At 40.3% G+C, this 24,912-nt stretch overlaps 1 protein-coding gene across 2 annotated transcripts in view; it reads right to left on the reverse strand.

The window, feature by feature from the left end:
- LOC144491514 (acylamino-acid-releasing enzyme-like) overlaps nt 1–24,912 on the reverse strand; it is a 61,896-nt gene that overhangs the window by 25,746 nt on the left and 11,238 nt on the right. Inside the window, exons 3-13 of one of the 2 annotated variants that reach the window (XM_078209422.1) lie at nt 22,746–22,872; nt 20,778–20,868; nt 17,944–18,019; nt 15,624–15,790; nt 15,002–15,139; nt 12,905–12,996; nt 10,945–10,985; nt 10,404–10,525; nt 7,203–7,263; nt 4,201–4,298; nt 669–720 (exon numbers count right to left, since the gene is read on the reverse strand). In XM_078209422.1, the coding sequence (XP_078065548.1) occupies nt 669–720; nt 4,201–4,298; nt 7,203–7,263; nt 10,404–10,525; nt 10,945–10,985; nt 12,905–12,996; nt 15,002–15,139; nt 15,624–15,790; nt 17,944–18,019; nt 20,778–20,868; nt 22,746–22,872 (1,065 nt within the window). Of the gene's footprint in view, nt 1–668; nt 721–4,200; nt 4,299–7,202; nt 7,264–10,403; nt 10,526–10,944; nt 10,986–12,904; nt 12,997–15,001; nt 15,140–15,623; nt 15,791–17,943; nt 18,020–20,777; nt 20,869–22,745; nt 22,873–24,912 lie in introns of those variants that run through there. The other variant, XM_078209423.1, reaches the window with a different exon arrangement.

Consider the following 24,912-nt stretch of genomic DNA (forward strand, 5'->3'; position numbering starts at 1 on the left):
TCATATTGAATGGTGGTGCAGGCTCGAAGGGTCGAATGGCCTACTCCTGCTCCTATTTTCTATGTTTCTATGAAACTGATTTTTGTGAGTGTTACTGATGTGAGTGTAATGTATGCAACAATTTACCATCTTACATTTTAACAGCTTGTGTTTAAACTTCGTTTAAGATGGTTTTGTAGAAACCGATTAATGTTGCAGCAATCATCTTCTGCTTTAGTGCGTAAGCTGCAAGAATTGTTACGTGCTTCCAAAGGTAGATTTTAAACCATACACTGATATAGTCTGCTGTTGAATTGGAAGATGAATGCTGAAAAATCTTAAATTATGTATTTTAAAGAATTCTGTGCAGTGGTGTTCAAAATTTGATATATCACTGCGGTCATGCACGGACCTGTCAACCTGCAATATTCATGTTTAAAGCAAGCTGGAGTTCAGGTCAACATTTGAGATGGCAGTATGCATTTCTGTTACATAAACTCATTTTGCCAGCTTGGAATGTTTACACTGTGTTGTTTATTTAACAGCAGATTGAAAAGGGATAGTGAGAAGTGTATTGAGGAGATAAGAACAGGCAGGCATGTAAAAGGCAAGGTCTATAACATGAAATTTTCCTCCAAATAATTTTGGAAGTATATGGAAGAGAAAAGAGAGGGACAGGCAATGCTTACCAGTAGTGAGTGATGTTACATCTCCTGTTGCACTGTTTACTATGATTAGTTCCTGAGAATGTAAGGCACAAACACAGATCAAGCCATGTTAATTGAATTTGCGAATATTCTCTCCATCATGCACAAGTTCAATTAATGAAATATTTTCAATAACTTAGTCAAGACAGCATTTAGGAGCAATTCAATTGGCTCCAGCAGCCCCGGGCTGGTGAGGGGAAAGGAAAAAAAGTAGTTTTTATTCCCATTTTCCATGACAGCTTCTGGAAAGTGCCATATATAGACACTGAGTGAGAAGAGTCAAATTTGGTTATGATGCTCTCCATAAAGGAATAGCTAGCAGTCACTCACGGTCTGGGCTCAAATATAAAGAATGGCCGCTTGGGTGAGGAATGAGATTGTTCGTTGCAATGTCCCTCTCCCTCCAATGTTTAGCAAGGGTGAAAGCAAAAAGATCACGAATTGCTATGTGATTTGGCCCATAACTGCGCACCTTCTCGGGATGATTCAAGCACGATTGCAAAGTTGAAAGTGACATGGCCCCTGTGTATTATCTTGCAAGGCTTATTTCTGAAACAAAGTCCACGTTGTGAAGCTGGCGTATTATTCACGCCAATCAAAGGACGCAGAATGCTGACACAATTCAACCAAAGTGAAGTGAAATATAAAATCAAATCAATACATACATTAATTAAATTGAATAAATCTAAATTTGCTTTTAATCAATCTTTGATTATAGACTAATTTCTTTTTTAAAAGGGTAATAGTCACTCAAAATTCAATCTCCATGCACTTGATTAATTGGAATAATTAAATAAAGGGATCGTTTTACTCAACAAAAACAATTATATTGTAATAAAATGTTCCAAAGAGCATTATAAAACAAAATATGATGTTGGTGTCACATAAAAGATGTCTGATGACCAAACGTTTTGTCAAAGTAGTAGGTTTTAAGGAGCTCCCTCAAGGAGAAGCAGAGAGGTTTAGGGAGGGTATTTAAGAGCTCAGAACCGAGGCAACTGAAGGTTTGGTCACGAAAGGTTGAACAATTAAAATCAGAGATGTTCAAGAGGCCAGAATTAGATGAATGTAGATATCTTGGAGGATCGAGAGGCTGGAGCTGATCGCAAGGATAGGGCGGGGTGAGGCAAGGGGAGATCGGAAAACAAGAATGATAATTTTAGAATCAAGGCACTCCTTGACCAGAAGCTAATGTAGGTCAGCAAGCACAGGGTGATAGGTGCATGGAACCCAGTGCGAGTTCGGACACAAGATGCAACATTTTGCATGACCTTCAGCTAATGGAAGGTAGAATATGGGAGGTTAGCCAGGAGTGCATTGGAATAGTTAATTCTCAATATAACAAAGGTATGAATAAAGGTTTCTGAAGAGCTTGTATAGGGGCAAACTTATGAAGTGAAAATAAGCAGTCTCAGTGATGGTGTGAATATGTGATCGGAAGCTTATCTCAGGGTTAAATGTGGTCACCAAGCTTGAAAAATGATTGGTTAAGTCTCAGACTGATGTCTTGTGCTCCAGAATTTGCTGCCTCCCTAGTCAAGTTGTTCCAGTGCAACTACAGCATTGGCATCTTTCTGGCAATGCGGAAAATTGCCATGCTGTGTCCTGTACTCAAAAAACAGGACAAATCCAACCTAGCAAATCACTGCCCCATCAGTCTACTCCCTGTCTTAAGTAAAGTGATGGAAGGGGTCCATCAACCAATGCTATCAAGTGGCACTTGCTTAGTAATAAACTGTGCACTGACGCTCAGTTTGGGTTCTGCCAGAGTCACTCAGCTCCTGACCTCACTATAGCCTTGGTTCAAACATGGACAAAAGAGTTGAGCTCCAGAGGTGAGGTGAGGTGATATCAAGGCAGCATTTCACCAAGTGTGTCGTCAAGGAGCCCTTACAAAACAGGAGTCAATGGGAATCTAGTTGAAAACTCTCTGCTATTGGAGTCATACTGAGCACTAAGGAAGATGGTTGTGGTTGTTGAAGACCAAACATCTCAGTTCTTGGACATCACTTCAGGAGTTCCTCAGGGTGGTGTCTTGGGCCCAACTGTCTTCAGCTGCTTCATCAATGACCTTTTTTCCATCATAAGGTCAGATGTGGGGATGTTTGTTGATCATTGCACAATGTTCAGCATCAGTTGCAACTCCTCAGACAGTGAAGCAGTCCATATTCAAATACAGAAGACCTGGACATATCCAGGCTTGGGCTGACAAGTGGCAAGTAACATTTGCATCACACAGGTGTCAGGCAATGACTATCTCCAAGAAGAGATAATCTAGTCATCACCCCCTGACATTCAATGGCTCTACCATTGCTGAAACCCTGCTATCAACACCTTGGGGATTACCATTGAACATTGAAACTGAATAGGACAAGCCATGTAAATGAACTGCCCATAAGAGCAGGTCAGAGGCTAGGACTCCTGCAGCGAGTAACATCTCCTGACTCCACAAAGCCTGTATACCATCTACAAGGCAGAAATCAGGAGTGTGATGGAATATCCTCCACTTGCCTAGATGAGGGCAGCTCCAACAACACTCAAGAAGGTTGACACCATCCATGACAAAGCAGCCTGCCTTATTGGCACCTCATCCACAAACATTCACTCCTTCCACCATGGACATACAGTGGCAACATGTGTAGCATCAACAAGATGCACTGCAGGAACTCACCAAGACTCCTTATACAGCACCTTCCAAACCCATGGCCACCTAGATGGACAAGGGCAGCAGGCACATGGGAACACCACCTTCTCTTCCAAACCACTCACGATCCTGATTTGGAAATATATCGTCGTTTATTCAATGTCAGGAACTCCCTCCCTAAAAGTACTGTGGTTGTACTACACCACATGGACCACAGCAGTTGACGAAGGTAGCTCACCACCACTTTCTCAAGGGCAATTCGGGATGGGCAATAAATGCTGGTCTAGCCAGTGATGCCCACGTCCCATGTAAAAAAAAACAGTTGCCAGAGAGGGGATGGACTGGGTTCCTAGGGAATAGGGATTGCAGCGAGCGTAGAAAAAAATGACTTCAGTCTTCTCAATGTTTTGCTGGAAGAAATTTCTGTTCATCCAGTACTAGATGTTAGATTGGCATGCTGATAATTTAGCAATAATGGAGGAGTTGACAGAGGTGTTGGTGAATTGGAGCTGGGTGTTGTCAATGATGTATGAAAACTGACCCTGCGCTTTCAGATCATATCACCAATAACAATTGCTCATCAAACATTTTTCACATTAAGTGTATTTTTAGTGCAGGATTTGCTAATGCACTTGGGCACATTATTTAATTCTCTCTCTGTATTATACTGCTAATTCATCTAATTTTCCTCAATTTTTGTTTGATCTACTTCAAAAATTGCCATACATGGAGCAGTATCTGGAACCTTCTGGTCTGCATCACTGAGTACCACAATAAGCAGGGCCTTTATCCTCGACATTAAAGCAGGGCTGCCACTGTTTATAATTACAAACATGACTCTGTGGTCCCTTTCCACTGGGTCCTAGTTACCTTTCTGCTTCTCTGCGGTGTGTCAATCACGATCCTTTTGCTATCACTTGCCCAGCAGTTCAGTGCCAGCTCTGAGGAGTAAATGCCAGTAAATCCACCTGAAACATATTATTGGCTATCATTATTCAAACGTTATAACTCCCAGTACCATCAATTTGATCTCATATGCTACAGTTCTCAATGTTCACTCGGTGAATATTTCCTCTATGTAACATATTTATGGATTTTTTCTTCATAAATGGGTTTGGCATTTTGTTACATGCAGTATGCAGAGGAATTCTTCCCTCTGAGGAGGATAGTTTCCATGTACAACATTCCAGACATTGTTGTCTCTGACAACAGGCCACAATTCACCAAGTGTTTTCAATCCTTTGTAGCATCATATGGGTTTGTCCATCACGCAAGTTCGCCAAGGTAACCTCAGGCCAAGGAAAAGGTACCATCAAAGGACACCTCTTTAAAAAAAGCAAAGATTTTGAGTTAGCCCTCCTTATCTCTCAGAATGGTTTCACCCATGCGAGCTTTAGATGGATTGCAAGCTAAAAACCCAACTTCCTTCTCTTCCTCACAAACTAACACCAAGTGACACATCAGAGGACCACAACTACGCCCAACAGAAGGAAGAAGATTATAGAGTCGATCAAGCCGCACTTTCAATGGTGAGCTTTTTAATCAATCTGTGGTGATAGCGACATGGAATACTACCTGGAACCTTCTGGTCTGCATGACTGTGTGCCACGACAAACAGGGTCGTTCTCCTCTACACTAAAACAGGGTCATTATCCTCTACATTAAAGCAGGGCCTCCTCTTTCTGCAATTAGAAACATGACTCTGTAGATCCTTTCCACTGGGTTCCAGTTACCTTTCTGCTTCCCCAAGCTTTATCTTACTCCTGGGAGGGAGGAAAATAAATTTTGTGCGCCAGATACTTCAACTGCTCTTACATTTCCCAGAGCAGTTGAAATACAGGTGTGTTTATGGAGAAGTTAAATAGATGTATTATTAGAGATAAATTTATGGAGAGGTTAATTAAGTATATGAGGATGAACAGAAATAGAGGGCTATGCTGATAGGGTTAAATGAGGAAGGATGGCTGGGATGGAGCACAAATACCAGCATTGACTAGTTGGCTGGACCAAATAGCTTTTTCTCTGCTGTATATTCTATATATCATTGTGGTTCATCATGTAAGAGTTCTCCATCAAGAATACTAAAAACACTAGGATATTAAAGTTAAGTGGAAATGAAGGAAAAACACAGTAACTTGTATCCAGCAGGAAAAAAGGACATGTTTGTTGTCATGTATAGTTAGATTGAGATAGAGCAAGTCCAGAGAAATATAGAACTAGGGGCAGTGGCGGATTAACTACCACCCGGACCCCTAGGCTGAGCTTTAGTAAGGCCCCCTGACCTTGCCCCCTGCCCCACCCTTCGTTGAATAGAATAAAGTTTCTATGTTTCTATAAAGTGAAGTTAAGTGATGTTAGATAATTTATATCGTTGTACTATGTATAATGTACTACATGCATAATATCATAAAGTTATTTGAATCAATTACAGCCCTTTTATTCATTTATTTTTCATTTTCTTTACATTTGTACTTTAAAAAGCTTCCGTGTTTTCTGGTTTACAAAAGTGTCGATAACAGCATGTAAATCAACAGATCGAAGTATGTCTGATTCAATGTGTATGAGTGCCAGATGTCTAAGTTTCTCATCGCTCATTGTTGAGCGCAAATAGATTTTGATCCTCTTCAGTGCCGAAAATGAACGCTCACCTGAACAGTAGTGATTTTTTTTGCTCTCGGGCCCCCCTCCCTTCCAGGCCCCTAGATTTAAGCCTACTCAGCCTAAGGGTTAATCCGGCACTGACTAGGGGCCATAGATACATAGTAGCCACTAATAAATCCAATAGGTACAGAGAGTTCTTTATCCAGACAGTGGTTCAAATGTGGAATTCACTACCACAAAAATTTAAAGGGAATCTGCATAAAGACACAAGCGAGAAAGGAATAAGATTAGATGATTTGTGTTGTGTTTGTCTCGAAGTAGGCTGGTGGGTTTGTATGATCTGAATTTATTTTATGCATCTGCAATAACTAACCAGGGCCAGCCTTGATCGTTCAGGTGCTGGATGAGTCTACTGATTAGTCAAACCCTTCTTCAGTTTTACAAGAAAAAGACAGGTCGGTTGCAGTTAGCATTGGAGACTGAAATGCAAGGAAAAACCTGGGTTTCAATCCAGCTCAAACTTATATGGTTAGTCATTTATTCAAGTAAACTCAAATGCTAAAAGTTACATACATGTAGATAGATTTTTTTCTGAAAATAAAACTTTGGAATACAGTTTGCAAGTAATTTCAGTCATGATATGTTGAACCATAGCAATCATGTGTGGGAAAAGGTGACTCTGGATCAATGGTTCCCAAAACTCCCACCACTGGGATTTCCCTTGTGCCATGCCTGTTGCATAGGAATTGATTGTCCTGACTTGTCTACAACTTCATTATCATTGATGTGGAGTTGCTGGCATTGGACTGGGGTAGGCTCAGTAAGTAGTTTCACAACACCAGGTTAAAGTCCAACAATTCGGTAGCACGAACTTTCAGAGCGCTGCTCCTTCATCAGGTGAGTGCAAATCCTGCACTCACCTGATGAAGGAGCAGCATTCCGAAAGCTCATGCTACCAAATAACTTGTTGGACTTTAACCTGGTGTTGTGAGACTACTTACTGTGCCATTATCATTGTATATGGTGACTAGCAGGATGGACAACTTGGTCTTTTCTTGCATAGAAAGCCCCTTCTTCAAAATGGTTTCAGCACTACCAGTTCAAAAATAAGAAGTCAGATTCAAGTGCACACTGGCTTTTGCAAGTACTGAAGGGCATCAACTTGATACCTGTAGAACAATATTCAAGTCAAGCTTATAACGTCTTCTTTAAGGCGAAAAGATGATTACAACTTTTCAAAATTAAAAAAAGGTTGGTTTCTCATCACTCACCCACTGTTGGATTATCCACGATCTTCACCACAGTCGATATTACATTTTTGTCCAAGGTATACTGAAACAGAAAATACATGATCCATTCCAGGGAGGAAAGCTTCTTTCCTAACAATTTTGCTGCTACACCAGATGGACTCCAGCAGCAAGCAGCTCATCACCACATTCTCTAAGGCAATTCAGAAAGGGCAACAAATACTGGCCTCGCCAGTAACACATGCATACCAGGAACAAATAAAATAAAATCTCAGTTCTTGCAGAAGCCCTCCAATGCATCTATAATATAGTTAATTAATCCCAATCATGTAGGAACTGGGTGAATGTCATCGGGACAGTCTTAATATCAACAAGTCAGGAACCCATTTCAAATATTTTCTTCTCCTATCTTGAGAAATCAAAGCAGTTAGAAAAAACCATTGTGAGTGTCTGAAATACTTCTACTGGTAGGATCAAGTTCAACCCATTTAATTGGAGATCAACAAATACAACAGAAGATATGACATTTTGACTGGAAATTTGACATTGTGTTAAAATTGACACACAATCAGAAATACACTGGCAGCACTGGCAGAGATGAAAGCCTTTAGCTCACTTGAAATTGGTCCTCTGACCTCATCTACTTAATGCTAGTGAGTTATGGCCACCGGATTTGTGTGATCCGATGCAGTTCAGTTGGGACCCTGCAAAATTCACTGGCAGCAATATAGTGCTAGCCTCCAAGTAAATTATTGGAGGAAGGGTTATTATTAGAGGAAGGAGATGGGAGTGGTCACAAGCCTCCACTGGCAGAAACTGCAATATTGTAGAGTTGGGAGGAGCATTCTTTTCTACTTCTTGGGCTAAGCTTTTTCTCACCCCTCCAAATAGCTCTTGGGTTAAACCAAGATATATTTGTTTCTCCTTATTAAGTATTTGGGATATTTTCCACATTGTAGACACTAAATAGGTTGTTGATTTTCATAATTATTTTAATTGTTGAAAGTTCAACCTATAATGAAGAGCCACTGGAAGCTGCATGGCTCATAATTCTTGTGGCTGAATTTAACGGTAAACGCATTGAGTTTGTAAAACTCTCCAATATAGTGTTTTGACTGATTATTATTTGCATCCATCTGTCTCAGGAGATGATGGACTGTGCCCAGAGTGTATTTCACTTTGATATTCCCAGAATTAGAGAGGTAATGGTAATATAACATAACTGGGAGGAGGAATAGGCAATTTAGCCCCTAGAGCCTTTCCGCCATTCAATACAATCATGCTGATCTCATCTCAGCCTCATCTCCACCTTCCCGCCTATTCCCCGTAACCCTTCATCCTGCTATTAATTAAAAATCTACCTATCTCCTCCTTAAATTTGTTTAGTGTTCCAGTGTCCATTACACTCTGGGGTAGAGACTTGCACAGATTCATGACCCTTGAAGAAAAGTAGTTGATCCTCATTGCTGTTTCAAACCTGCCACCCTTTAGCCTAAAACTATAGCCTCTCATTTGAGAATGCCCAACAAGGGAAAACATCTGCTCTATGTCTAACCTTTCAATTCCCTTTGGAATCTTATATACCTCAATTAAATTTCCCCTCATCCTTCTAAACTCCAGCAAGTATAGGTCTAAACTGTTCAATCTTTCTTCATAAGACAAGTCCTATCTTCCTACTTTTATACTCTATTCCATTAGCAATGAATGCCAAAATTCCATTTGCTTTCCTTATTACATGCTGTATCTGCATACTAATTCTCTGCAATGCATGAGGACACTCAGATACCACTGCACTGAAGCATTTTGTAGTTTGTCTTCATTTAGATAATAATTTGTCTTTTTACACCTCTAAACAAAATGGATAACCTCACATTCATCCATGTTAAATACCATCTGCCAAATTTTGGCCCGCTCACCTAACCTATCCATATCCATTTGTAAATTTCTTATTTCCTCATTGCAACTTGCTTTCACACCTACTTTAGTGTCATCTGTAAATTTGGATATAGTACATTCTATCCCTGCATCCAAGTCATTAATATAGATTGTAAATTGTTGGGCCTGAGGACTGAACCCTGTGGAAGCCACTAGTTATATCTTGTCAAACCTCTGCTTTCTGTTGGTCTATCTAAGCTAACATGTTACTCCCAACCCTGTGGGATCTTACATTGTGCATTAACCTTTTGTGCAGCTCCTTATCAAATGCCTTCTGGATGTCCAGATACACTACATCCACAGGACCCCTGTTATCCATTTTGCTTGTTACATCTTCGAAGAATTCCAGCAAATTAGTCAAACATGATTTACCCTTCGTAAAACTATGCTGACTTTGATGGATTGCATTTTTACTTTCCAAATGTCCCTTTACTACTTCCTTAATAATGGATTCCAACAATTTTCCAATGACAGACATTAAACTAACAGGTCTATAGTTTCCTACTGGCTATCTTTCTCCCCGTCTGAACAGGGCCAATACATTAGCCTTTTTCCAATCCACTGAAACTTTTCCAGAATCCAAGGAATTTTGGAATATTATAACTAATTCCTCCACTATCTCTATTGCCACTTCCTTCAAGACCATAGGATGTAGGTCATTAGGCCCCAGGGACTTGTCGACCTTTAATTCCAATAGCTTGCTCAGCACATTTTCACCTAGTGATGGCGATTGTTTTAAATTTCTCGTTTTCAACAACTGCCACATTACCTCTTACTATTGGGATGGTTCTAATGTCCTCCACTGTGAAAACTGAGGCAAAATATATATATTTTAAGCATTTACTGGATGTGGGTGTCGCTGGCTAGGCCAGCATTGATTGTCCATCCCTAGTTGCCCTTCAGAACGTGGTGGTGAGCTGCCTTCTTGAACTGCTGCAATCCCTGAGGTTTAGAAACACTTTGGAGGTGTTTGGAGGGGACTCTCAAAGTAGTGGTGTTCCCAGGTATCTGCTGCTCTTGTCCTTCTATATAGTAGTAGTTTGGGTTTGGATTTAGTGTCTCCGTCATTACTTTGTTCTCCATTATTAACTCCCCAGTCTTGTCCTCTAAGGGACCAACAATGACTTTAGCTACTCTCTCCCTTTTTATATACTTAAAGAATCTTTTGCTATCTGTCTTTATATTTTGCTAGGTTTCTTTCATAAGACAGCCAGATGCTTTCTGATATTTTAGAGAACTGTAGATTTATTCATTCACAATATTCTTGGACACATTGAAGAAGATACTAACCAGGGACAGGCTGTGACACTGATGATGGGTGCTAACATCGCCACTCTCCAGGTAGATGACATGACGCTGGTCAGGACTAAGGCGTGGGGAACGGACAGAATTTAATCCTGAAGAAATCTGCACTGTAAAAAGTAAAGTCAGCAATTTCAGAATATGTTCACAATCAGGATTACAATTCATTATGCCCCCCCAGCCAACCCAACTTGCCAGGGATAAATGTATTTGGGAGGGGGGAGCGTGGACTGAAATTAGCATTTGAAATTGAGCCATACAGATTACTGGAAATCAGTAAATAAATTTTGCTGAAACATACTTGGAAGTGAGGTGCCTTTGGACCATTCAGTACTAGAACTGAATTACAAAGTGATTCATGGGTAACTGATGTAAATTACACAGTGTGTACATAGAGGTGAACAAGCTAAACTGGGCCTATTTGGGGTCCTGAAACACTTTTGTCTGCTGGTAATTGCATTAAAACTGCCAAATTTTTCACAGTTATCTGGACACAAATTGCACAATCTGGCTGAGAAACATCACTTACGACATTCGGCCCCCATTCGGTTGACATGGTATAGTGCTGATCTGACATGGAAACAGAAGTGCATGAGGTCATGAGACAAAATGGTAAATCAAGTGGATGCATCATGAATTAAAAAAACTAGAAATAGCAATGTAAATCTCCAACTCTTTGTACCACTGAGTTTGCACCCTCAAGTCTCTTACACACGATGGGTTTCCATCTTGCACCATGACTAGGCTGTTCTCACCATCGCTTTTATAGAACAGCATTGGTAGATTCCTGGAAGGCGGCTGATTGTCTATTCTTTCAGTCAGAAAATGGTACAGGCTACAATAAAAAGCTGAGAATGAAATACCGTTCAGCTTTGTTTTTCCTCTTGTATTTTCCTTTGGGCATAAAATGGTGCACAGGGATGATAAAGATGAAAGACTTGCACCTGTTCATAACTTTTAGGCAGGATCAGAGCTAATTTTGGTAACTATCAGAGATATTAAAGAGCTGGTTTTCTGTCTCTAGACAACATTATTGAGAAAGTGCTTCTCGGAGGATTCAGTTTCATTACCCACAATTCTGCTCGTGTGTTTTTATTAAGTCTGTCAAGAAATCAAGAGGACAGGTATCAACATTAGTGAATTAACCACTATTCCATTTCAGGCACTTGATGTCAGCATCAAGAACGCCAGATCAGATATAGCACAGCCATATGCAAGGTAAAGCTTCCTCTGATACAAAAATAAAATACTGCAGCTTTTGGAAATTTTAAATAACAACAGAAAATAACATAAATAATCTGCAAGTCTGGCTGCATCTGTTGAGAAAGGAAGTCATCATACTGAAAGGTTAAATCTGTTCCTTTCTCTACAGATGCTATCAGACTTGATTGATTATTTAGAGCATTTTCTGTTTTTATTTTATTAATGTCCTCTGCTCTGACTTAGCAACATATTTCCACCTAGATCTTCGATAAATTTCCCTCCAATGACTTGTTACCTTTTCAGTTTCCAAACCTGACACCATGGTATTTTAATTTATTCTGACTATACATTCAGCTTTGTAATTTTGTTGGGTAACATTTATTGACTGAAAGCCAACTATTCTCCATTCTCCTAAATTTGCTCAGGAGTAAATTACTATAATAGATAACAGTATTGTCAGATAGGCCTAACATTCATGTTTTCTTTTTGCTTATTAGTTGTTTGTTAAACAGGAAACATGCAAATGTATCCTGAATTTAGCTAATTTGCACTTCCCATTAATTTTCTATAATTTTGTAGAGAGTGTTTCAGAGTTGAGTGAGGAAAACATGAGGTAGATTCTGGTCAAGTCAGAATTTATCGCTCCGCCCGCCATGGGAATCGAAGAGGGTGAGAGGCAGACAATGGAAAGATCTGTTGACCTTGAGTGGGATTTTACAGTTTCCAGTTAAGTAAGGCCGTAAAATCCCACCCAATGCATGGAAAGAATTTGAACTGTATTGTATTTTCAGTACTGCCAAATTTGAACAGCTATGGAATGTAAATTTATATATTTTCTTATGAATAAAGTGCAATATTTTTAAAAAACTTTTTTATTCTTATCTCAGTTTGTTCCATCATCCAATAAAATTGATGATAATTAAAGTTAAACCTCTGATTGGAATTCAGAATGATGGCACTTCACTACCAGTTTGATTAGCTTGGGAGAATTGTTACGTAGAAATGACTTAACCCATAAAAATCAGGTGCCCTGGTGAATATTTATTCCTCAACCAACATACTAAAAGAATGGTCATTATCTCATTGGTGCTTGCGAGACCTTGATGTGTGCAAGTTGGCTACTACATTTCCCGCATTACAACAATGATTACATTTTTAAAGTATTGCTTTGGCTTAAAGTGCATTGGGACATCCTGAGATCATGAAAGGCACTATGGAAATGCAAATATTTTCTAAAACGTTTAGTGTTGACTGAACTGTGTTAAAGACACCATTCAGTGACTTACTTCCGGTTGGTGCAGTATTTGAGACCCAGTCGCCAAGGCATATGCCACCAGCCAACAAATATGATGCCAGTGTCCTTAGGGGCCCAGATTGCCTGGAAAACATATCAACATGCAGATCTGCTTATGTTGCCCATATTCTTTGACACCCAGAAAGTGTATATTTGCAGCTTTCAAATTTTCTTGTATATAAAGCAACACTTATTTGTTGGAACCATATTCCGATTTTGCCTCAAGTATTCTGGAAGCCAGTATGAGAACTCGGTGCAGTAGAACTGGCACTGATTCAAATGCCACACTCTTATTATTAACCTCTTGCTACAAATATCTGTATATCAATATCTGCTCAGAAAGCCTCCTATAGTCTCTTGCCGATACATAAAAGAATTCAACAACAGATGGACAACGTAGGGTAGAGTTTTCACTTTGGACACAATTGGAAATCTGGGCACAAGTTGTGCTATTTTCCAGAAATGCTTTTGCTGAAATCGCCACACATATTTGAATATTGCCAAATGTAAAAATGTTTCATAAACCATCAATCAGGCTGTGTTCTAAAACTTAATTTCTTTGCACCACAAAGTATACTTGGATCTAATGTTGCACAGCTTTAATAGTACAGCTGACATGGGTTTAATCATAAAAAAATCAGCATTTAGGATTTTAAGGAAATTTTAAGAAAATTTCTGATTTTATGGAAATAAAAATGACACTAAGAAATGATACAGAACCATTTATGGATTCATTGGGAACCTACAGTCAGTCTTTCAGCTGAGTTACTCTGTAATTCCTAACTGCCAATAAAGGGAAATAGCCAAATCCCATGCTAGTGTCTGTCACTGCCTTTGCTATTTTGTTTTATACTTTGTAATTAGAGGCAGTCAAGAAACAGTCATTTGCAACTCCCTGCCTAGAGCTTCTCTTCTGGAAAGGAGGCAACGGCCCTCTACTGATGTCAGAGACAAAACTTTATGTCACAAATGAAATTGCTACAGACATTATCAGCTGGTAGGTTGCCTGTAGCCAGCAATTCTACAGCATGAAGCACAATGGAAGTGCCCAAGACAGCAAGGGGCACAGATATATCTTTGTGTAAGACTTACCATTATGGGAAAATTCATTGTTTAGTTCATTATAAACATTATCACAGATAAAATTAGATGTTAAATTTGACCTTACATGTAGTGCACCAATGGTGAAGGAATACAAGCTAATACGAACATGGCATCTTCTTGTTACATTTTTTCTATTTAAATTACATCTTCAAAATGTTAATGGTGGTATCTGCACTCTGATTTGCTACTAAGAATAGAGGGAACAGTAAACAGTCTGGTGCAAAATCATCATCTTGAATTGCTGCTGTCATATCAATTCCTGCAGTTGCTCAGTATACAGTCAAATGCTCTCACCATTGAAAATAACCAACATTCCTCTCAATACTGAGAACGGTGAAAAGTCAGTAGCCACAGAAGTTTTACTAATTAGATGAAATTGTAATTTTCTACCTCAGATACACAGTTTTTTAAATAATCAGTATAAGGATTTTGTTCCTGTTTCAATGGCTGTTTCCGGCTCTTCATGCAGTGAGACCTTCTGGTCTGGCTGATGGCACACCCCTGCCATGGCGTTTCTGGTGGCATAGGGTGCAGTCAATGGGAAACCCCATTGGCAGAGGTGGGACCAGAAGATTCCATCACCGGTGAACTGCACCGTCTCCCTCTGCGAGGAAGCCAGAGGATCCCTGTCTATTTTCTCTTGCAGTGCCTCATGTCATTCACTCAAGAGAGAAGGATGCAAACATGCACCAATATAGTTGTAGGCTGGCTAACTCAAGGATATTCTAGTTTATTATCTGGGTTACTGATGTTGTAACTTTTCCCTCTTCCCTGGTTTAGTGACAGAGGACACAACCTCCACTTAGGGATACCAGTGAATGTATAGTAGGGATCAGAAAACACGTGAAAGAATATTATCAGGCTATTCCACAGCACATTCAAGCTCTTAACATATCTTACCACAAAGATCATAGTTCTGATTTATGACATTTACACTAGAAGCCCAATAAAAAAGAGATGTGAACAACTGAAGATTTACACCAACCTGCCCAGGAGAAATGTGTTCAGGAATCCCCTGCAGGATAAAGATGTTGCCACTCTCAATATCCATTACACACAGTACTGGGGTGTTCTTGTTCACCAGGGATTCCCCCCAGTCCTCCCAATACAGAAACTGATCCTCCTGCAAGTTAAGATCATAGAATAAAGATCATTTGGCCATATAAGATTGCACCACATTTCATCTGTCTTATTCTGCACACTACTCGAACAGATAAAGCAGCTCTCCAGCATTTGATTAGATCATCAGGCAAATGACCATATTGCTCCCTTTCCTTCCTGATGATCAGAAGCTCACAAGCTTATGCACTATGACAGTAATTCCCTGACATTTTTCTTATGGAGAACAAGAGATTGCTACAAAGGCAGAGCTAGTCCAGTATTTATAGTTGTGAAAATCAATGACCAAAACACAGTCAGAAAGCTGCAGGTGGTACATGCTAGCCTGTAATTAGTTAGCCAATGTTGAATGAGAGATTGAAGATTGTTCAGGGAACATAGCTCCCATTTGTCCCTGAGCTATCAAATAGCAAGCAGTCTTGTGGAATGAGAAAATTCGGTCTAACGTTTTTCTCGAGGCATGTCTATAAATAATAACAGTACTGTACTTGCAAAGGTTTCTGACATTTTTCGGCTTTACTGCTGTTGTAATTCTTCTCTTCAGCACTGAGCTCTGGTTTAGTTTGGAAGAAGGATTCTGCTTTGGGTCTCTTCTTTTCAGCGACGTACAGAATATGGGTCTCAGAGTGAGACCATGCAAGACAACCAAACTGTTCTAGGTAGTGAGAGCAGAAGGAAAGATAACAAGAAAAATCAAATAGTGGTTAAATCTAGCAAAGAAGATAGCACACATGTCAATCTTAAAATTGCAGTTAAAATAAATTTTACATGACCTCAAGAAAAAACAGATATTCCCTCATTAAAAATGTAACCAAACCTTCCGTTAATTGTCATTGAAAACATGAATAAGATCATTAAAACAGCAAATGGATACTATAACATACAGACCACAGCACAATTTCTTACATAACAAGATTCTTATATTATTTGGGATATGCAAATTAGATATTGCTGAAAGAAATCACAAGAATACCAAATTTTAAAGGGAACAACTATTTATTCTGCATGAGAAGAGGGTGCTGATTGGTTGTCAAGTGGACTCTGATTGTAGAGATGTTGCCATGGAGAATACAACAGGGAACAGTTAACTGTCAAACCTTTGTTTAAATTCAAATCAGGCAAATCGACTTTGATTGGTAAAGGCATCGCCATAGGGGTGAACCAGAGAATAGCTGTCCCTCAAGCATTTGTTTAATTAGAAAAGGTGTAATGCAGCCCACCTTCACTGGTCAATATACGCACTGGGATTCTTACAGTTCCACGAGTTATAAGATTGACCTTATCAGCATTCTTGTATGTAGGGGCTGAACTATTTGCTCTGCACAAGCTTTCTATGGGATAATGGCTACCCTGATCAGCTCATTGCTAGGTATATATCACGCAACTCATGAATGGGCCTAAGGCCACCACATTCATTCCTGAAAGATGTCCAGTCTACCTCTGCTTACTCTGGAAGTGGGAGGTATCTCAGAAATTTGAGCTACAGATGTTGGTGCTGATGCTATGCAGAGGCATTATGAGTAGTATTCTCCAGTAACAGGATCCTGCTGTCAAGCCAGATAGACACTCTGCCTATCACACAGAGTAGTAATTTGATACATGAGTTTCAGTGCCAGTGTGACGCCAGGTATACAGGCCAAATGTCCCAATGACTGGTGGATCGCAAACAACGCATCCCTTCAGCTAAAGGGAGGGGCAAGGTTATGGAGGGCTTTGAAAATGAGAATTTCAAAATCAAGATATTGCTTGACTGGAAACCAATGCAAGTCAGCACGCACAGGAGTGTCAGGAGAACAGGACTTGGTGCGAGTTGAGACAAGGACAAGTTTTGGAGGACCTCAAGAATACAGTGGGTAGAATGCTGGAGACCAGCCAGGAGTGCTTTGGAACAGACAAGTCTTGAGGTAACAAAGGCATAGATAGGGTTTTAGCAGCAGATGAGACGTGACTGGATGAAATTGGACAATGTTATAGGAGAAGAAATAGGAGGTCTTAGCTTTTGGTGCAAATTTATAGTTGGACGATTAGCTTGGGTCATTAAAAAAATTTTTTTCACAGGATGTGGGTGTTGCTGACTGGCCTTCAGCAGGTGGTGGCTTGAACCATTGCAACCCATGTAGTGTAGGTATACCTACAGTGCTGTTAGGGAGTGAGTTCTGGGATTTCAACCCAATGAGAGTAAAGGAATGGTGATCTAATTCCAAGTCATTTTGGTGTGTGGCTTGGAGAGGAACTCGCAGGTAATGGTGTCCCTATGCATCTGCCCACCTTGTACTTCTTGGTGGTAGAGGTCACGAGTTTGGAAGGTGCTATCGAAGGAGCATGGAGTTGCAGTACATCTTGAAGATGGTACACACTATTGCCATTGTCCATCAATTGTGGAGGACGTGATTGTTGATGGTGGTGGATGGGATGCCAATCGAGGGGGCTGCTTTGTCTTGGATGGTATTAAGCTTCAGTGTTGTTGGAGCTGCCCTCATCCAGGCGAATGGAGAGTGCTCCATTGCACTCTTCACTCAAGTTTTATAGATGGTGGACACGCTTTGGGGAGTCAGGACATGAGCTCCTTGCCACAGATTTCCCAGTCTCTGATCTCCTCTTGTAGCCACCATGATCACAAAGAGAGTGGTTTAGTCTCAGACTGTTGCCAGCAGAGGGACTGAGTTGATAGCAAGGAGCGGCGTTTGGAGTGAGGACCAAAAAAAGTGGCTTCAGTCTGCCCAACATTTAACCTGAAGAAATTTATGCTTAGCACTGTGTAACTCACATACCCTTGCAAAGTCTAGAGATGATTGAGTAAATACGTACCATCTTCATACACCTTGCCATGCTTGTCAAGTGCTGTTAAGTTTATGCTCCTCTCCTTTGAGGTTTTGCTCCAGATCTGTGGGTAAAAGCAATCAATCCACAGCAAAAATATTAACACTTGCAGTGACGATATTATGCATGGAATATTATAATTAAATAATTGTACATTCTATATTTAACATTGCTTGGAAAGTGGTTCCAACATTAAGTGACATGACTGAAAGCTCCTATGTTGTCTGAGCAACAATGAAGAGACATAAGTAACAATGAAGTACCTTACATTTGTACTTCAAAAGTAATGTGGCAACCCATCTGTACACAGCAAGGTTCCACAAAAAAGCAATGAGACAAATGACTGATCTGTTTAACTGTCATTACTTGAAAGATGGAGATTGGTAAGGGCAACAGGAGCACGTTCCCTCTCTTCTTCCTAAAGTGCCTTGAGAGCTTAAATATCCACCCAAGAGGGCAGACCTTCAGTTTAACATCTCATCCAAAAGACTACAGCTGGAATTCTGCGACTTCAACCATGGCTGAGATTCTCCGGTCCCAATTCATTGAGTGGAGTTTTGGCTGAGCGCCAACTTCTCCTTTCTCGCTGGCAGCAGTAGTGGGGCATTCGAGAACTGAGAATTATGGCCGACATCTCCTGGAATGCAGTCTTTTATACTGTGCTCATGCATCAGCTTAGATGGAACTCTCAAGTCCCTGGAATAGGGCTGGAAGAGTGCAAACACTGTACAAGACTGACTCTTTGGGGGAAAAAATCAATGGCTTTTGGCAGTGAGTCTGGAGGGCTGGGAAGCCAGAAAATGGGAGGAAATTCCTGTTGAGCTGACATTCTGGGCTCCATGGGAATTTGATGGAGAAGTGAGAATAAGAGGAATGCTTATCTGTCTGGCAGGTAACTAATCAAGATCCTTAAGGGCCTAATTAGGGCATGCAACTGACACCAACCGGATTTTAGTCCAATGTCTACTGTATCAGGAGGTTGTCCATAAAATCCTGATGGCCCTGCAGCAGTTGGGCGAGCAGACTAGTTGGAAGGCTCCACTTTGAGAATTGGCCACAATTGCAGCAGTGCCCCTAATTGTGGGGATCTTCCTTCCTGATCTCTAAAGGCCCTACCTGGCTTTGTGAATTATCTGATCTGTGGGCAGGACTGGAATGGAGCCACCCTTACATACTTGCGTTGCGTCCATCTCTGATGGCATCAAGGCTTATAGCATATCCTAGATCATGTGCATTGTTCTGAATTTAACATTAACACTATGCAAAATGTGGTGGGAATCCTATATATGCTCTAAGTGAGCAAACCCGTCTACTTCAGGTTTGTTTGTTAAGGTTTGAGTTACACAAAGTAGAACATACAAGTTGCCTGACCTCAAGACATTCAGTCCCGTGGCTACACTGATTTTATTTTGCCATTCAGGTTTCTAAGATTCAAGGGTACCCATCAACGGGCTTAAAGCGACTGAGAAATCCATAATTGTTGCTTTGATTTGCCTGATTAGAGCTCATCCTTTTTTACTTAAGCAACCAAACTTGGGTCCAAATTGTTAAAAATCAAGGTAAAGTTGATCAAGTTTAAGGGCCCAAGTATGCAGTTACTGAAATGCTTTTTAGCAGCTTTTAATTAGCTTTTGTTTCCTGCAACTTACACATATGCACGGTGCAAATCTACAATTATAGTCAGTGGGAGGAGACTTATGGGAAGTATGAATACCAGCATAGGCTTTGAGCTAAATGGCTTGTTTCTGTGCTGTCAATTCTATGAAACACACTTTTATACATTTTGTCAATATTCTCTCCTCTTCTTTGAGTGCATTCAGTTACACAAGTGCTGGATGTGCTGTGAAACTTAGCCAGATAATCAATCTTCATGTGACAGTGAAAATTGGTGGGCTATTCAGGCACGTGTGGCATCACAGCTAACCAAACACCGCTTTCCTGAAACACCCCATATGTGCTCATTCCAGTGGAAAGTTTTGAATATATCCAGTGTGGCAACACTGGCTGTCTTTACACTTTCCTAGCTCAGGGCACTCAGATCAAGTGATGCCGAACTAAAACAGGTAGATAAAATAAAGATACAGATCAGCCAGGATCTTACTGAATATCCAAACAGGCTCAAGGGGCTGAGTATCCTATGACTATTCCTATGTTCCACTCAGTAATATACAGCTTGTTAAAGTGCACCCTCTTTATATATTTAATCATCTCTGATTGGCACCGGGTTACAGTTTACACCACTCAGCAGTATCTGCAATAGTAAACATGTTTAATAAGCAAATACAACCTCTTTAAAATCCAATTATTTTGTGTTCTTAATCCCCTCTAAATGGTGCGGGATTACAGCTTCCATTATGTTTTGCAAGTATTATTCAATAATAATAGTACTACTTAAACACATATCACAGGCAAATCGCATTAGCACCAATGCAGCTACTAGAAATGATGAGGGCTGTACTTCCATAATTCCAGGAAGTCAAAAAACCATCATGTTTCTAACATTAAATGATGGTTCCTAATGGAGCATATCCTTACGGAATACTCTTATAAATTGAGACATTCCTAGTTGCTTTCAAGGAGTTGATGGCGAATCTGGAAAAATTAGCACACATTAAATTCCAGTGCTTAATCTCGGAGCCATCTTCAGTCTTAACTAGCTTTTTTAGGAATGTTGTGGGGTGAGGGGAAGAAAATATTCCATCAATTTTCATCTTTTCTGCTTGCTCCACCGAGTGCCACAGTACATTCTAGCAAATGATGTACACACACATACATATATACCAAGTTCCATTCCTTAACTATGGCACACTAGCCTTAGTTACCTCCAGATATTGCTGTTCCTCCCCCTTGTTGTTGATATGCCTCCTGAGGACAGATTTCAAAGTGCCAGAGGGTGAATCCCTACTCAGCAATCTGTGGGTCGAAGTTCAGAACAGAATGATGTTAGACCCAACACATAGGATATTAAAAACTCTGTAAAGAGAGAAAAGAGCTGACGTTTCGAGCCCAGATGACCGTTTGTCAAAAGCTATCAAAAGCATGACCTTGATTTTCTATCTGGCTCAGTTCAATGGTCATAGAAACTTACAACAAAGAAATCTGTTTGATCCATGATCTTAGAAAGAGCCGTCATATTTAGTTGCACACTCTCACTTTGTAATCCTGTAAGTTTGTCATCCTCAAGTAACTGTTCAACTGCCTTTTAAAATTATTTATGGAATCAGCTTCCACCACCTTTTTAGGGGGATCTTTCCAGATCCTATTGAGAAAAGTCAGATTCCAATCACTGGTCTGTATTGCATCAGTTGATATCAACCAGCATGTAATAGATACCATAGCTCCCCAGATAAAACACAAGAGTTGAACTTGTCAGAGCTAGAGCTTAAATCAATCATAGAATCCTTACAGTGCAGAAGGTGGCCATTCAGCCCATTGAGTCTGCACCGACTCTCCAACAGAGTATTCCTCCCAGGCCTTTTCCCCGCTAATCTCAACCTACACCTACTCTAAGGGACAATTTACCATGACCAATCGACCTAACCTGCACATCTTTGGACTGTGGTAGGAAACCGGAGCACCCGGTAGGAAACCCACACAGACAAGGGGAGAACGTGTAAACTCCACACAGACAGTCACCCAAGGCTGGATTTTAACCAGGGCCCCTGCGTTGTGAGGCAGCCGTGCTAACCACTGTACCGCCCCATAATTCAAATTTCACCATCTGCCATGGTGGGATTCAAGCCCCAGTTCCCAGAGCTTTTGCCTGGGTCTTTGGATTACTAGCCCAGTGACAGTGTCAGAATCTGACATCACCACCACCCCCAACAATCAATGATCACAAGTTTTGCTGAAAGAAGTGGCATATTATCAAAGCTCATCACGACAGCTACGCAAAATAAGCCAATAGTAAAGGGAACATCAATTTACACTGCATAGAGACAGTGCTGATTGGTTGGCAAGTGCATTCTGATTGGTAAAGGCATTGCCATGGAGAATGCAGCAGAGAACAGTTAGATGCTAAACCTTTGTTTCAAATTTCAAACAGGCAGATCAACGCTGATTGGTCAGAGCACTGCTATGGGGAATGAACTAGAGAATGGCAGTCCCTCAAGCTTTTGTTTAGTTGGAAAAGATGCAAAGTGTGGAAATGCTCCTTATGCCTATAAAGGACAGGGCCGGGTGTGTGAATACATGTTGCTTCTAGCATGCATAAATGAGTCACACTGTGAGCCCAACTGATAATCGTAAATTTGTTTTCAGCATAACAGCGCAATCAGTATTGTCTAGCAACTTGCATCAATTTAAAATGACCTGTCGGGCAAGTAGTGTGGCTCATACATGCATGCTAGAAGCCACGTATATTAATACACAAAGCCGTCTTTTGCAGTTGGAAGAAGCACGTCCACGCATGATGTCTTTTCCAACTAAGCAAAAGCTTGGGGCCATTACCTGGTTCATTCCCCATGGCAGTGCCTTGACCAGGATTGACCTGCTTGGTTTAAGTTTGAAACAAAAGCTTTCATGTTAACTGTTCTCTGCTTCATTTCCCATGGCATTGCTTCTGCCAATCAGAATCCACTTGCCAACCAATCTACAAATTCTTCCCATGCAATATAAATTGTTGGTCTTTTTACTGTTGGTTTATCTTATGTAGTTGTCCTGGCGAGTGCACGACAAAAAGCTACGATAGTATGTCTCTTTTTTCAGCAATACTCAAGTTCTGTACCACTAAACAACTATTTGTCAATGACCTCTGAATTTGTGCATAGCGTTGCTCTGGTTATACTCACATGCCCCGCAATTCCGTGCATTTTCCTGAAGGGCAAGTGTGCACAACGTAATTTTCATCACAGAATACAATGTACTCTCGGTTGAACTTCACCCATTCAGCTCGCTCCAGATCTCTCTGGGCCCATTCTGAAAGAGAAATTAACCATCAATTGTGATCCATGTGTGACATGAAGCAACAGACAAACCCCTGTGTACCTCCAATAGTGGAAAAATAACTCTGGTTACTATTTGTCGTGATACTAAATGTGTTAAGCCCCAAAGAACGTGAGTCGATAATTTAGTCCTTGACTCTGCTCTGCCATTCAACGAGACAATGGCTGATCTTGTACCCAACTCCTAACTGCCTTTGCCCTGATCTCCCTTTGCACCTTTTAATAACAAAGTTATCAATCTCAAATTTTAAATTTACAAATGATCTAGAATCAATTTGCAGTTCCAAATTTCTAACACCCTTTACGTGTAGGAGTGTTTCCTAAATTCACTCCTGAAATGTCTAACTCTTTACGTATGGATAAAGTAGATGTGGAGCGAATGCTTCCTCTTGTGGGGCATTCTAGACGAAAGGTCATAGACTTAGAATAAGGGGTAGCAAATTTAAAACAGAGTTGAGGAGAAACTACTTCTCCCAAAGGGTTGTGAATCTGTGAAATTCACTACCCCAAAGTGTGGTGGATGCTGGGACAGTGAGTAAATTTGAGGAGTTAGATAGATTTTTAATTGGTAATGGGTTGAAGGGTTATAGGGTGAAGGCAGGAAAATCGGGTGAGGAGCATATCAGCCATGATCGAATGGTGGCGTGGACACGATGGGCCGAATGGCCTAATTCTGCTCCTATATCTTATGAACTTTAGTTTGTGTGATCTCGCCTCAGAATTTAACGATTGCAGTCACAGTATCATTCTGGTCAAGCCTATGATGTCTTCCTTCTAAAATATCATTCCTAAGGTGTGGTGCCCAAAACTGCTCACAAATCTCTAGGTGTTGTCTAACCAGGGCTTTGTACAGCTGAAGCATGACTATTACCCCCTTGCATTCTCACCCTCTTGATACAAAGGTGGCATTCCTTTTAGATCATCATCTGCACCTGTTCATGACATTCTAATACTTTGTTCTCCCAAGTCTATTTGAACCTCCACTGTTTCGAGCTTTGCACCATTTAGATAGTGCCCAGTTTTGACCTGTTTTCAGTCCAAAATAGAAGACTTTACTGCCTATACTGAAATGTATTTCCCAGTCTTGCCCATTCATTTAATCTTGCAGAATCTCTCAGTTTATGCCCTTACATACATTGTTACAACATTGGCAAATTTGGATATGAGGCTTTCTATTCCATTATCGAAGTAGTTAATAAATATGGTGTATAAATGAAACCCATTTCAGATCCTTATGGACGGCGGTAGTCACATTGCACCAATTAGAGTACCGGGCCATTATCCCCACTCTGTTTCCTGCCGTTCAGCCAATTTGCTTACCAGGTCCTAAATCACATGAGCTTCAACTTTAACTAACAGTCTCTTATGAGAGATATTAAGTTCATATATACATACAGTATATATTATGTAATACCCACAGACATTTCCCTGTCCACTACTTTAGTCACCTCTTTCGAACACCTCTCACTTATGCTCTGTCATTTTACCCATTAAAATATTTCCCTTTTGTACTGTGGGTAGTCTCTACCTTAATGTATTGAAGTCTGCTTTACCTATGCCTAGAATCCTAGCAGTTGTTTTTCCTTTGACCTTTTCAAATACCACATTGAATTTGTTCATTTGATAACTACAATTCGATAAATGTTTGCAAACCATTAGACTGTTAACTGAATCTGTCTCATTGCTAAATCTAATCTGGCATGTCCCCTTGTTGTTTCCAGGACATATTGTTGCAGGAAGTTGTTCCAGACACATTCAAGGAATGCACTATATTTCTGACATGTGCTGGTCTGCTTGTCCCAGTGTATAGGAAAGTTAAAATCCCTCATTAAAACCATTCAGCCTTTACTACATGCTTGCCTAATCTATGCATTCTATCATTTCACATCTGCTGCAAGGAGGCCTAAACACAATTTACACGATAGTCTTAAATCTTTTACTATTTCTTAATTCTGCACGAATGCCTGGTCTTGAATATAATTATTGTTATATTCATTTTTAATCACTAACACTA

Source organism: Mustelus asterias, chromosome 3 (assembly GCF_964213995.1).
Source record: "Mustelus asterias chromosome 3, sMusAst1.hap1.1, whole genome shotgun sequence".
NCBI classification, from domain to species: Eukaryota; Metazoa; Chordata; class Chondrichthyes; order Carcharhiniformes; family Triakidae; genus Mustelus; species Mustelus asterias.